Source organism: Falco rusticolus, chromosome 10 (genome assembly GCF_015220075.1).
Source record: "Falco rusticolus isolate bFalRus1 chromosome 10, bFalRus1.pri, whole genome shotgun sequence".
NCBI lineage: Eukaryota > Metazoa > Chordata > Aves > Falconiformes > Falconidae > Falco > Falco rusticolus.
The window spans coordinates 29,730,391-29,745,273 of record NC_051196.1 but is presented as its reverse complement, the minus strand read 5'-3'; the positions used below and the strand labels follow the sequence as shown (position 1 = coordinate 29,745,273).

General features: G+C 38.3%; 1 protein-coding gene across 24 annotated transcripts in view; it reads right to left on the bottom strand.

Moving 5' to 3' along the window:
- Positions 1-3,664: 3,664 nt before the first annotated feature.
- LOC119155073 (activity dependent neuroprotector homeobox) overlaps positions 3,665-14,883 on the bottom strand; it is a 33,140-nt gene continuing 21,921 nt past the window's right edge. For 23 of the 24 annotated variants that reach the window (XM_037403238.1, XM_037403247.1, XM_037403257.1 and 20 more), the window contains 3 exons: positions 11,443-11,555; positions 9,873-9,965; positions 3,665-7,884 (listed from right to left, as the gene is read on the bottom strand). In XM_037403238.1, the coding sequence (XP_037259135.1) occupies positions 4,744-7,884; positions 9,873-9,965; positions 11,443-11,555 (3,347 nt within the window). In that variant the 3' untranslated portion in view covers positions 3,665-4,743. The remainder of the gene's footprint in view (positions 7,885-9,872; positions 9,966-11,442; positions 11,556-14,883) is intronic. The other variant, XM_037403262.1, reaches the window with a different exon arrangement.

The window sequence follows — 14,883 nt, the reverse complement described above, 5'->3', positions numbered from 1 at the left end:
AGGAAGAGAAGGTTATACGCTTTTCAGATGACTGGGTCTGTATACAGTACAATATGGAGAAATGGAAATAAATGCTCTTGTTTTCAAAATACCTGTGGAAAAACTGAAGATGGAGGATCCAATGCAAATTCTGTAAAGGGAAAAAAAAGAGCTTATGGTGAAAGTAAAGCTACGTGGCTTTGAGTAACCATGGCGACCAATGCTTTTCTGATGCAGAAATAAATCTCCACCTTTTCATATTTATTAGTGGGACTGATGGTGAAAGATAAGAGTCGAATTAAAGTATAAAGCAATAGCAGACCTAGTTGGTGTCTACACCTGCAATGCAGGTTATTGTAACGGATTATTACAAATGAGCTAGTATTACAGACAGGCAAATTAGTTATGAAAGGAACAAAATACTCTTAGTTATACCAACCTGTTTATCCAAATATCAGCTTCTTTATTAACAGAAATGAAGAGACAGTACACACAATATATTCCTGAATTCTTTTGGTTCTGATAAAAATGGAAATAAACTTGTTTTATTACCATAGCAGTGTATGAAAGATATGTCCTACAAAATGGCAAACTGTTCACTGTATCTGTGTTAGTGGGTATTTGAAACCTACTCATTTCTTGGTGGTCAGAATGATAGAATTCTCCTATAAAAATACTGGGTGAATATTCAGGTTTCTGTCTTGAAAATACATGTCAAAGTGTCAAATATTAATTGGCAAGTTCTTGCTACAGAAACGTTACTGCTGAGCAGAGGATGGTAGTAGCACTAAATGTCACTTGAGCATTCAGTAAGATAAAGAGCTTGTGAAATAAAACTTCAATGCAGGTATTTCTGCAACATCATGTAAAAGGCTTTGATTGAGTAGAAACCCCAGTGTAGATAAAGGGTTAAGTCACAGTACCCAAAGGAAAATGCTGAGATCAAGTGGGACTTTAGCGTATGATGCACTGGATAGAAAACTGGGAATGAGGCAAAAGCTGTCTGCCTGTCCCTGCGGGAAAAGAACTGTTTAGTTTGGAGGAAAGCTTATTGGCTGCAACAGTGCTTCCAGGAGCGAGGAGATGGAGGGAGGAGAGCATACTAAAAGGAGGAGAAGCATACTTGTTGAACCACTACGTCTTGGCTGCAGCGCAGCACAATGAACAGTGCTTCAAAATAAGTTATTCCAAGCCTGTATGAACACCCATGAAGTAGCATATAAAATGCAGCTACCCTTAAGTGTCTCACGCTGTCCTTGCACTCTCCAGTATTCATCAAAAGTCAAATTGCAGGTCACACCAGCTTTGAGTTTTTGTTGTATAAAGCTGTCTTCAGTCTAGAAAGAACGTCTATGCTAATAACCTCCTACTTCATTTGCAACTGTGAGAACCTTTTGATTTCAGCTAGTGTATTTAAAAAGGAAAACATGCTTCACTTCGCTTCAATTCAGGTAAACTGGCTGAAACAAATTCTTTAGAGAAGAATCTTAATTGTCTTTTCTGTTGTGCTGGCCAAAGCCTGGGCAGAGGTGTGATTTCAGGAGCTCCTACTGAATACAGCAGCGCAATTTACATGTCATCTTGAGCTGGCTACTGTGCAAGCACAGCTGGCACGTTTCTAAAATTCTGCCGCAGAACTGTAATAGCGTATGTAAAATTTGGTTAACTTCCATCTCATAAAATTATAATGGTGCGATATGTTAAGATTATACAAATTGGGCTTAAGGTTCCTCCAGTTTTGTTGCGCCATTTACCTCCTCTGCTTTTTGACTTCCTCAAGAATGTGTGGTTAGCCTCAAATCTAGGCAGGAATTCTTGCCTAGGCGAAAAGCCAGATTGAAGAGCATTGTTTCAAATACTGGAAAGTTTATGCCAAAACTTAAAACAACCATCCTCAATCCTTCTTGATACTCCTGGTAAGACAGACTATTCTTGTGCAAGACCTTTAATTTAATCACTATGCAAGATGGTATTTCCTATCATGGAAATTTCTGGCAAACGAAGCACTTCTAAGAGTTTGCATTTCATAGTCTTACTATCCACTGAGCTCAGAATGGGGAAATTTGACTTCTAACTACAGAGTTCGCTAATTAAATTAACCTCGCCAGATGCTGAGACAAATACAATGCAGATTCATAAGATGATACCCTTTATTTCACTGCTTAACAGATAAATGTGGTTGTACTCCCATTAAACTGTTTAAGTTTTTTAAAAATGTATTTGTAAACCTCCTTAAAGCCTAGATGAAATGACATGAAACAAATTCTGAAATGTCTTAACTTTTCAGACAGTAGCCTCCTGCGAAACAGAGCAGCCTACAGAGGGAGAAAGGAACGTAACCGAGTTTTCTTAGAAAAGAATAACCTTTTCTAGGACTTCAAGAGCCTGGCTTTGGGAAAAAGAAAAGATTACCAACCCATTGACATCTGTAAGTTTCACCTGGCTGACTGAAAAGTTATTTTCAATCAGATAGCAGGTTTTCCAGACTAACAAATGACTTGAGGCTCAAGTTTTCTTTTAAGGCAGAGAAACACTAGGAGCTCTTCTGCTGCTGTAAATGTAAAATATATTTTTTCCTGTATCTTCTACCACTTGAGTGCACAGGGAAAAGAACAAGATAAATTATCTTCATGTAAAGGTAGCTGTCTTCAATCATTACTTCACACACATAATTTGTTCAACAAAACCCAGAAATGCTCATTCCAAAGGGCACCAGCAGCACAAATTAGCTGCAGAACATGAGAGCACACACATATTCTTGTCCGTGGCTTACATACTGGCTTGTTTGTTAAACTAGTCAGTCAAAGTGTGGTTTATACCTACCCAAGGCTGCTACGCAGATACGAGTGTTTTCTCAAGATCTCTGTGAAAGGGTTTTGCTGTTTTAAAATGTTGAAGAACACAGAACTATTCCCTCCTTTACAACATTAATGAAAGGTTCACAGGTCAATTTAGTCCTTGTATCAAAAAGCAGACATATGCCTAAATTGAACTAATTGTTCTGATTAAGAATAGTTTTGTTCCCGTCACAATTAGATTTAGTAAATTATCTCAATGAACTTCTGGTTATGCAGCCATTGTCTGTTGTACTGCCCACTTGCCAAAATGCAGGACTGGTTTGACCAAATCACAGTATTTTTTTTAATATTCAAATTACTTTTTCTTCAAAGCCAAACCAAGTCTGTAGCTTGCAAGGCATGCTCCTTTATGTTTTAAACTGTTAGTACTCAAATACCTTTGCTATCATTTACCCTCAATACATAGTGCTTCAGAGAGACACAGTTCTAGATAACTTTTTAAAATGTGAAAGTGACCTTCACTGGTATCAGTACAAAAAGATGAAAAATGCAAGTAATTCGTAGACCTTGTTTCTCCAGGATGCAGAACAAGCAAAGCACTACAATCCTATTTATAAATTAGTGTTCTAGAATGCTAAATAGTAAAGGCAAATTCAGGCAAATTTAGTTTGTAGGATTTTCAATATCCTTGAAGATCAGTCTATTCAGTAAGAAAGTACTAAACATATGTGCCCCAGCAGAGATGGGGGGGACGGGGGGGGACACGGGGGGAGAAGATAGGGAGGAAAAAAAAAAAAAAAAAAAAAAAAAAAAAAAAAAAGAAATGAATGGAGCAAGGTGAGATTTACCAAACAGGAATGTAGCACTTGCATGTAATAAAGCAAATATTTACATTAAGCACAATACAGCAATTTATTTAGATGCTTAAATGAAGAATACAAAGGGAAATAAAGATCACAAAATTATACATACTACAACAGTGTGTCATATATTAGATGGTATAAATGAATACAACACCTTGTTGGTGTTAACTAAAGATAAAACTAAATATCCAAAACACAGCACTTTTGTCTCAGTGTGCTGCTTCAACACAATACACTTTTATACAGATCTAAAAGGTGTCAAAATTAGTAGCTGCAAACTTGTTTCTTGCATGTGATTTTTCTTTTTTAGCTTAAAAGATTTCAGAAAATGGCTCTGAAATACGTTTGTCATCAGTTGTAATGTCAAGGATATTCAGAACAAGAAAATTCTATAATACAATAGAGTCCAGATATATTTTTTTATGTCGCTGGCCTCTGTTTCGAGATTGTACAAGGTTATGTGCAAAAACTAAGTTTGTCAAAATTCATACTATAGCAGTTTCAAGCTTTTGCTAGGTAAACTAGATACAGCATTTATTACACAGCAGGGCAACACTAAAAAAGAGAAACAAATCTATGATGGGTACACAAGAACAATTTCATAAGCTTCACTTGAATAGGTCTAAAAGACTGTACAAATATACATTTCAACTATTCAGAATGATACATGAAAAAAAATCAATTTCCCCATAGTCTACTATACACGTTGAACTGGTAGCTTGTATGGTTGGCCCTACACTACCATGTGAAAAAGGGTAATGTTTAAAAAGACATACAACTGAACATGTACAAGAGTGAAATAAATGTTGAAAATGCAGATAAAATAAACCTCTGCTTTTCTCTGTGTGCATTCTGGAGCCACCAGCTTATCCGTTTTCACATTAAGTTACTGTGCTCATCCCAGCAGGTATTCTCAAGCAAGATTAGCCAACAGCATCCTTAAATAACCACTGGAGTAACAGCGGCCACGACCACCACACGCCATGCCCTAGCACTCGAAAGGCAGTACCAATTAGAATCGAAGCTCAGCAGTCATACTGAAATGAAAGTGTTGAGACAGCTGTAGATTGGATCACATCACTGACACTTCCGCATCGAGCAGCTCACGCTTGCTGGCTGCTCAGCTCTACACCAGTTAAGCTGCTATGCATTGGTTCTGCTACTCCATCAGTCACGCTGTCAAACTGATCTCCATCCTCACTGTCAATTGTGCTATTCTGCCATTCCATCTGCTGATTCGACAAGCTCTCCTCAATCTCTGATGCATTTTTCCATTGTGACTGGTCCTTAGACCAAAACTCTTCTACTTTTCCATAGGAACGATTCTTCCACTTTGACTGCTCTTCATCACTTTCAGATCCACCCTCTTTTGTCTCAACTGTCGGTTTACTGCTGCCGGCATCTTCACTTTGGGAGGATTCATCTGTCCACACTTCTGGCTTTACTTCTGACGTATTGTCTTCAAAATCAGAAACCTGCTGAGAACCAGGCCCACTTTCAGACTGTGAGGCTCCATCTTTCCATTCAACAGCATCATCTTGATCATCCTGGTCACCTTCGCTATCTGAAACATCACCTACCAGTTTTGCTGGTTCTTCAGCAGAAATAATCTCTTCGTACTTAGCACTTTCCTCTTGTTTTTGATCAGACTTCTCTGGAGACTGCAGTGTACTTTCTTCAATGATTTCCTTGGATATGCTGTCCTCCGGGTTCTCCACTATGCTATCAGAAGAGGTTTTCCCACCCATGTCAGAAATGTGCTGACCAAACGGACTGCCACTTTCATTGTACTCCTCTTCTATATTTTCATAGCTGTCTGAGGAACTTTCATTGTCTTTTTCCAAGCTTATTTTTTTATCAACAGTCTTACTAACATTGACTCTGGAATTCTTTTCGTCGTGGTTTTCAAACAGCCATTCAGCATCAAAATCCATTTCATGTTTGACTTTGTTTAACTCTTTCATATTGAAACCAAGCAGCACACCAGGTTTGTATTTTTCACAATCTCTAACACATTTCTTCCTTTTGTTACTGAAATGAGACGCAATATCAGATTTCCATAGCCACAAACTGGCAGCCAGCTTTTCGATCTCTCTCCTAGTGGGATATGGTTGCTTATTAAAATATTTTGTAAGAAATGTTTTCCTGGCTTCATAGGAATCGTCTTCATGACCCTTGGGGTCTAATGCTAGAACTACAGGTTCTTCGGGCTTTTCCTCAAAGGCAGAGGGGGAGTCATCGTCATCCATTTTCCTCTTCTTCATTAGCGAGAATTCCATGTGTTCGTAAGTACGTTTCACAGGCGCGACAGCTGGAGACTGGCTTAGCCGAGATGACGACGTACCTTTGTCCTGGCCATTCTGTGTCTTCCCAACACCTCTGCAGTGAACAAGGTGCAGTGTGATAGTTGAGGCAGTCATGTTACTAGTATATACACCAAGGCAATGGATGCATTTGTAGGTTAGCTTTTTCTCGACTGGATGAACCGTCTGAATTACTTGATGCCTCTCCCGTAGATGATGTGCAAGTGCATCAGAGATGGGTCCTTTTAGGATTGAAAAGCACAGAGGACAGAGAGTTTTCCCCACATCTTTTTTGTAGGGAACTGCTGCTTGTGGAGAACTTTTTACAGGTACGTCAGACTTCTCCTGGATTTTCGGCTGTGGTTTTGGAGGAACCGGGGGGGTATTCTGAGCATGGTAAGCTACAGATTCAGCAGGAGCATCTCTCAGGTTGTAGGTTGTTACGAGAAGATGTATGTTCGTGTGACTACCCTGCTGCAACGTCAAATCAAACGTTAGAGTGGAATCGGTTTTAGGTCCCATTTCTTCATCAACGTGAACCATTCGCATATGAGCAGCCATCTTTTCCACATCATTGAAGGTTGAACGGCAATACGGACAAGACAGACCATGTATTAACATATGATTAAGCAATGTATCAGTGGGTAAATAGCGATTACAGTATAGACACTTGCTAGTGAAATTGTGTATTTTCATTATATAGTTAGCTACTGCAGGCACCTTTTCAGCCTTGTGCTCCTTTTCAAAGTGGACACTATACACATTTTCAGGAAACAGCTCATTACAGATTGTACAGATTTTCCACTTCTGTGTGGATGATGTATTGACAGCGGAAGGACCTGTAGCAGCTACAGGAGATTTGGAGCCAGACTGACCTAATACTCTCGAAGCTGCCTGTGACTGTGATAATGACGTCTGTTTCAACTGAGCTGACGAAAGAGAAGATGAATTGGCAGACTGAAGAGAGTATCTGGCTGAGGCCTGTGATCGCTGCTCCCCTCCAAGAGTATAAGGCCTTCCATTTCCACTTGCTGAAAACTGTTTCATTGTCTGCGATTGTTGTGGAATAGAAACTGGTGCGTTACCACTTAAGTTTAGCCTTCCCCCTGGCTGACCGACGTAACTTGGCGGTACTGATTTGACTCCGTAATTGTTCTGTTGTAGGTGAACATTTGACATCATATTCACTCCTGCGGAATTTAATGTAGGCTTTGGTATAGTGAGTCTGTTCATCATCTGCTGGGACGAAAGAGATCGAACACTTCCAGGGGAAAGGGGACCCATCCTCTGAGGGAGTCCCATAGGCTTTTTATCCTGTGGTTTTGGAGCTATTAGCATCAAAGGTTTAGATCTTGGAACCACTACATTAGTGTGACCTATCATTGCTGTTACCTGATATCCTATACGTTCATGGTCTTCGATAACATGCTGTACTAAAGCTTCGTATGATTTCGGCATAAAAAGGCATCTTTTGCAGTGAATACTACCCTCCTCTCGGGTACTGGAACTTAACGGAACTGCACCATTGAGTGACTTTTCACCTCCCTTTGCTACGTAAGGAGCAGCAACATGCTGAAAATGTTCCCTGTAAATGTGCTTTCTAACTATTTCATACAGAGGATCGCGGTAAGTGCACTTCTTACAGTAATAAACAGCTTGTTCTACACTGTCAGCCTGCTTAGGTTTAAGGCTATCATGTTTGTTTTTATCTTTAAAAGTGCTGATGCCTCCACTCGGTGTATTGGCGTTTGGAGCATGAAATATTTTAATGTGCGTTTCCAAAGTCTTTTTGTCCGCATTGAAAGTACAGTAAGGACAATTAAGGAGAATCCTATTTTCAAAGTCTTCACTGTGAACATTCCGGAAGTGGCTTTTGTAGGCTGAAAAGAACTTTGAGGAAAATGGACACGCACTGCAGCAAAAGGGCTTTGTCCGATAGTCCTTAAAACAAAGAACAAAGCAGAAACTAAGTATTGAAAAAGCAGGTTTTTAGAATAACAACGTCCATGATCTTCTCTAAACAATAACGTTTCTAATAGTCTCAAGACCCCCTGCAACAATCTCAGGTCTTTAGGTTATTTTCTTCTGTCCCATTTTTGGCCTGCAGATCAGGCCCCAAAAAGTTTTATCATCTGAACATACACATGTGGCAAGTGCCAGTTTAGAGGTCCCTCAAGGGTTTAACCATTAACTCAGCAGGCAAGGCTAAGTTGTAAGATCTTTCTCCACCAGTCAAAAAAAGGCCTCGTTCCCTGCAGCTGAGCCACGTGAAAATATTCACTGTAAGCTCAATTCCAGGAGGAAAAGGCAAGCACGACTGTTTGAGCAGAATGAGACTGTATCCAGGAGACAAGTTACTTCCCATCAAAATCTGCCAAACATTTATAGGTAAGACAGATATATAACCAACTATTTCAGTGCCTTAATCCTTTACAAACCTTAATTATAAAAGATGCTTTTTAAAACTTATTTTTGGTGAACAAATGAATTTAAGCTTACCAAGTCATATACTAAGGCTACAGAAGCCCTGAAAGCCACCAAGCCTTTTCCTTCTGATCAACACACAAACCCGATTTTTAAACCGATCGAGTCAGGAGGGAAGGAGAAAAAAAAAAAATAAAGAAAAAGAGGTATTTGAAGATTCCACAATTGCAGTTTCCCTGCACCCTTTATCGTTGTTAAATAGAACGTGTTGCCAATGTAGTTCTTGTCAACTGCTGTAACAGAAACTAAAGTTACATTGACCTTAAAGACAGCCACACGCAATCTAGCATTTCAGAGGTAAGCCATTAAATTCAAATAATTACATTCATCATGAGCATCAAAACAAGTCTTGTGCATCGAGCAACACACAGATCATTTTTAGTAGCTAGAGAATTGTACTCTCCCTCTGCGTAAGTAAGTAGGAATATATGCTTCTGTCCACCTGCTGAAGCCTCAGACATCTGGTAGGCTGGAGACAAGATACAACAAAACAAACTAAACAAAAGCTGTCTCCTTTTATGTTACATTTTTATTCTGGAATTAGCTAGAAAATAAAAGGACAACATTGGTGTATTTTATGGAACACAGTAATAAAGGGGCATTTTTAGATTAACACTACACTAGGAATCCATCGTAATACAGGTTCCCATTTCCTGTAAGAGCAATACCTGATCTTTGAGATGCTAAAGGAGGGCTTATTTTGCTAAGAAATCTGTCACCTTTTCACTGTTCTGTCAGTGCTGGCATTACTCCATACTGTACCATCAGTAGAGGCTACTGCAGTACACACGACTTGCCTTAAATGTGTTTAATCACAACCAAGTATTATCTCGTCCCCCCACTTCTAGCTCAATTAAAATTTCCTTTACTACTGGCTCAGGAACATCTACAAAGTATGACTTCCAGTGTCACTTAATTCTTCTGTACGGAGCTGTATGTGCCTAAACCAAATCTCATAGTCAGATTATGAGAATCTTCAGATGTGGCAGACTGCTAACAGAGCTACAACAATAGCAGAGAGAGCAGCAGTTAGATGTGGTCATTTAAACTTTTTCTGAAATGATGAAGACAGGTAATGAAACAGATAATGAAAGGTAAAAAAAGCTTATCATGAACTGTATAAAACTGTTGATCTTTCAACGAGAAGGATGGTGAAATTGTGCTAAGCTTGAAAACAGATGGGCTCCTAATATGTAGTTGTCAAAAGGCAAGTAAAATTTCTTGACCAATCACTTCTCCACTATTTGGTTATCCATACTACTAAGATAAAGGCCAGGATTATTACTTTTAATTAAAAAGAGTGCACCTTTTTGCTGTCCTTTAAACTGACAACAAAGGAATATCAAGAAATAAACCTGCAGGAAAAGCTCCTGGCCTATCTGTAAAACGTCCTTTAGCATGAACCACCTTCAGAATCAGACGAGTCAACATAAACTATTACCAACCTGATTTTTTGTAAGCGATGGGTCCCACAATCCTACATCTTCCCATGTAGTGTTTTTCAAATAAAAGTCATTAGGTTCAAACTGCTTAAAATCCTGGAGAAGGGGAAGACGGGAAGAGAGTACAGAGAATCAAAACCAAAGACCAACTGCTCCCTTAAGCAACTCTTGCAAGCATCCATGCAGTCCTCAAGTGCTGCTGACAAACAGTAGATATTATTAATACAAGGAAGTGTGGGTATTTAAAATGCACCTCTGTGGAGGTGAAAAGTTGTGAGTAGTCTCATAAAACACCTGAAGAACTATTTTCAATACTTAACCTCCTAATTAACCCAAGGCTGTGACTACATCCCTGCCCCATTTTCAAAAGCAGTCATGAAGAAAAGTATTCCTCGGCTACTGCTGAACATTTAAGATCTCACGGTTGCTGTAACTTCGATGTATGGGTTTTTGTTTGGTTGGTTTTGGTTTGGGGGTGGGGCAGGGATATGTGTGTGTGTTTCGATTTTGGGGGGTTTTATTACCTGAATTTCTGTGTGAAATTAAAGTGAAAGTTTGACTACATGCATGAAGTCAAGCAGCCCAATTCCTATTAAAAAAAAATTATCTTATGAAGTACTTTAGCATTTTATCTTTGGCATATAAATCAGCAGCACATAAGGACTCAATAATTAGTATTTCCGCTGAAATGAATACTGAAAGTTAACATTATCCCAGTTCAGAATTTTACCCTTAAAAATTATACTTGTCCCTCAAATTTTCCACCAGGAAGGACTGGCATTTCTTTCTCTTACACATCTCACTCAAATGCTCTTTAAAGAGACACTAACAGAAAAGCCAAAGCAAACAAGTCATAATTGGCAGAGTACGGCGAAGAGCTGAATTGCGTGAGTTGACAGTACAAAAGTTAGCGTTCAGGAGAGAAAGCTGCAGTTTTGAGATGAGTTATGAAGTTTATCCAGAGGAGTAGCACAAATACCCTTCTCTTCTAGGAACTAGCACAGGTGAAGAAGTGATTCTAACTTGATGACCTACTGTTAGCACTGACAGAAACTTCGTGAAAACCTCAGAACCATCTTCCGTCTCCCAAGAACATCCTATACCGCACCTGGTTCTTGCTTCATTCCTAAATGTTCACTTAGCAAGTGCTACTTGTAAGAATCCAATATAAACAAAGGACAATCTACCTTCAATATGTATCAAGTCAGTCACATACAGCCTGAAGTGTATCTTGTCTCCACTAAACCTTCTAAAAAGTGTTTAAAGGTACATTTTATCTCAAGTTATTGTCCTACTTTGTGTGGAACTTAAAAAGCAACGCAGGGGTAAAAACGCCTGAACAACAAGGCTCAAATGGAATCCCGGAATCATTCTAGGAGCTGACGAGAGTAGCGTGTGGTGTGGGAACAGGATACAGGGGATTCCTTCGAAATTCACAGTAAAAATGTAACATTTCATGGAACAGGTCAAAAAAACCCCAAACCCCAAAAAAGTCATACACCAAAGACTTCAGTGTCCCACTAACTCTGGAGCATTAACTCTAACTACGACACTTGGGAGGCATCATACTTACTTCTATATGTTCTTTACAGTATTCCAAACCAATGTCACTAAGTATTTTTTTCACAGTTTTCCGGGCCTTTCTTAAACTGCCAAGGTTGTTGACAGGAAGTTGGAACATAGTTTCTATTGAAAAAGAAAGTAAGAGAAAAGGTTTAAGTCAAATGTGTTTGGTCTGACAGAATGTTGCACTTTTAATTATTAGCAATTTTCTGTCTCATTTTACCCATGTAACTCAGTATCAGAGCTGTACCATTAACTACGAAACTAGCACATTTTCTGTCTGATTTGTTCTTAAATGAGGCTGGCCATAAAGCTAGATATTAACAAACTTGAGAGCATTTAAAGCAACAAACTAGTAACTATTGCAGGAGTAATCAGCTGCATCTGGAAATAACTTTTTTTTTTTAAGAGTGTTTGTATTTACATGAAATTTACCCCTATACTGAAGTACTTAAAAATTAAATTTATCTTTTGTGCATGTGTCCTAACTAATTTGAAAATTGTTAAGTTGAGCTTCAAGGTTTGTGTCAGTCTTGTAATAGATTTAATAGTATCTCTTCAGTGAGAAAGAGGTTTCTTGCATTCGGTTGTAGGTAGGGTAAGAAATTAATACCATTTCCTCCATTTATATATATCAAAAATATATATTTTATATATATTTATAGCTTTAAATGGCTGACAAGCTTGCATTCTTTTATTTAGATAGAACCTGAAAGCTTGGTTAGAGCTCTTCAGAGACATAAATCACTGGAAAGAGTACAGTAGCTGGGTATTTTCAGCCTACAAGACAACCTTCCCTTTCAGTTCCCCACAGACAGCTAATTCCAATTAAACTGTCTGTTAATGATCAGGGTTCTCCAGCTAAAAGGAAGTCTGAAATGTTAAGATATGTGGATTCCCAGATTCAAGCATTACCACTAAGATTTCTTCCGAACACTAATAACCTAGTCTTATTTTGTGTATAGAGGAGTTCTGTCTGCATGCTGCTACCGCTATGGTTGATGATGGGTCTGTCGCTGAGCAAGTCACCTACACTTTAAGAAGGTGCAAAACGGCAGAAATGTGAAGTCCCTGACAATGCACAGTTATTTTGGAAGTGAGAGGAGGTGGAGCCAGCAATAAAAAGGTAGGCTTTTCTCAAGGAAAAGGGAAGGAAGTTTCTTAAATAGCAAGAAAATGTCAGAGTTCTTATCTTGTTCTCTAGGCTTTAATGGCCCAATGCCTGTAGCATAAAGAATATCCCCCAGAAGATATAAGCTGCATTTTTGATCATTATTTCCACAAGCCAACTCAGAAATGTTGCTTTGTTTGGATAATAAAAGGTTTGATTTGTAGCAACAAGTTAATCCACTGTTATGGCCAAAGACTACCTACATCAGCTAAAACTGGACTTTTTTTTTTTTTGTTAGAAGCCTGAAAGTATTTTTTAACATTTTCAAGCAGAAGTCTAGAATACAGAGTTAATGGAAGTTTGCAGCCATTAAATATCTGTTAGACAAAAATTCTCTGCTTTATCATGAGATCAAGGGCAACTGCTAAACTACAAAGAGCTTACTAAGAATTTTTCTCAAAATACAAAGGATAAGCATTGTGACTAAACCAACCAAGTGTCTCCAAGCAAAACAAACCCTTCTATATGCACTACCGTGCACACTCCTTAAAGTATTACTTGTCTGTTTACACACTAGTCTTATTTTCATACTCCTACCAACTTTTACTACGTAATGCTTTCAGACAGTCACTAACAACTTACTATTGCATGATTCCCACCAACAACGCTGTTTAGTTTCAGAAATAATCAAAATGAAAAGTTCTGCATGTAACAGTGCTAATACAAACCACTTCAACCAGTTTCACAATCACCAAGTAGTGCTACTAGCATGTGTTGCTAGGCTTTAGTCTCCTCAAATTCAATGAATTCAGAAATAGCTACTGGGTAAGAGTAGAAAGCTATCATGACATTTAGGATTCATACCACAACTATAAATTAGAAGCTAAGGGGAAAAAAGCCTGAGTTTATATGAAGATCTACAGGAAAATCTTCAGAAGTACCAAAGCAATGCTGATCATTAAGGATTTTGGTACTTTTATCAGGCTGGCCACCATCACAGATTACCAAAAGCAAATATAGTGTCATTTTAACATCCTTAAACCAAAGAAAAAAGTTTACACCTTGTCTATAAATCTCAGGAATTCCAAATTACTCAGTTATAACTGCATTAATGAAGTTACTTAGACACATCATATAAAGTGACTAGTGATAGTAATTTTCAAACAATGGTCAAGAAAAAAAAAAAAGTACTTCAATATTCTGTATTAATTTCCTCCAAGTAACACTTGTTAAGAGTTTAATCAAAAACATCTTGATTTCTTCACATACAAAACTCTTAAATGCAGGTCTATGAATTTATGTGACTGCAGAGGTGTTTCAGCACGCTGGTCTCAGTGAAAAGGATCAGAATTGGAAAAAATTTAGAATTAAGTTCATATGACAAGCATCTATGTTCTGCATCTTATCTGGCACCTTTCATTTTAGGGAAACTCAAACCCACTTCAGAAACATGAAGAATTAGCCTTCTATTGAAATATACCTTCTACGTAGGTTCACTTACTCATAACATGAACCCTAATCAAGCTACAAAGAGCATTTCTACAGGCATTCTTTGCTGTCTCAAGAGAAGGCAAGGATTAAACAGAGCATGGCAATAAACTGCTCTCTTCCCAGCTCTTCCCTCTAAAGCCTCTTAGGACTTTGGATGGGAAATCATGAACTGCTCTTTTTTTTATGCTGTATCCATTCTCATCTGTACTCTTTGATAATCAAATACTTCACCTGCATTTATAAACAATATCCAGGCCTCAGACACTCTTTCTCTCTATGCAAGAGTGAATGTGATGGTTCAGAGTGATTCATGCTGTCCTTTCAGAACGCTGCCCACTCCTGCCCAGTGAATTGTTCTTAATCCTCATAAAGGACTAGGAAATAAGGTTTGAAACTGAGTTTCTAACTTCTTGTTACAGTTTATGAAAAACTGCATTCATGCTTATGGTTTCTTCATCAGATTTTCTGATCTAATTCTGAATTTATCCACATGTCCCTTTCCTCTTTGTTACATTAAGAGCTATTTCTAAAGGCACACATTGAAGAGAAGTTTAAGAAAATTACTTTCAGCATACGTAAGATTTTGTAACTCTGGACTGTGTATTAGGCTTTGATTAAGTAACTTCATTAACGTGCCACCTGCTTTTCCACCCATCCCTGCCCACACCATGGTATCAGTTCAACTGTGCAGGCACCTCTGGGCAGAGGCTATATCCCGTTATTTGTATTATAATACCATTTATGACAAAGTATAAGCACATAAATGGTGGAGAAGCTTTTGAAAATAGTAACAGATATTCACCTTGCAAACAGGAATTTGTATTGAGAAACTGTTGTATTGAAAAAAAA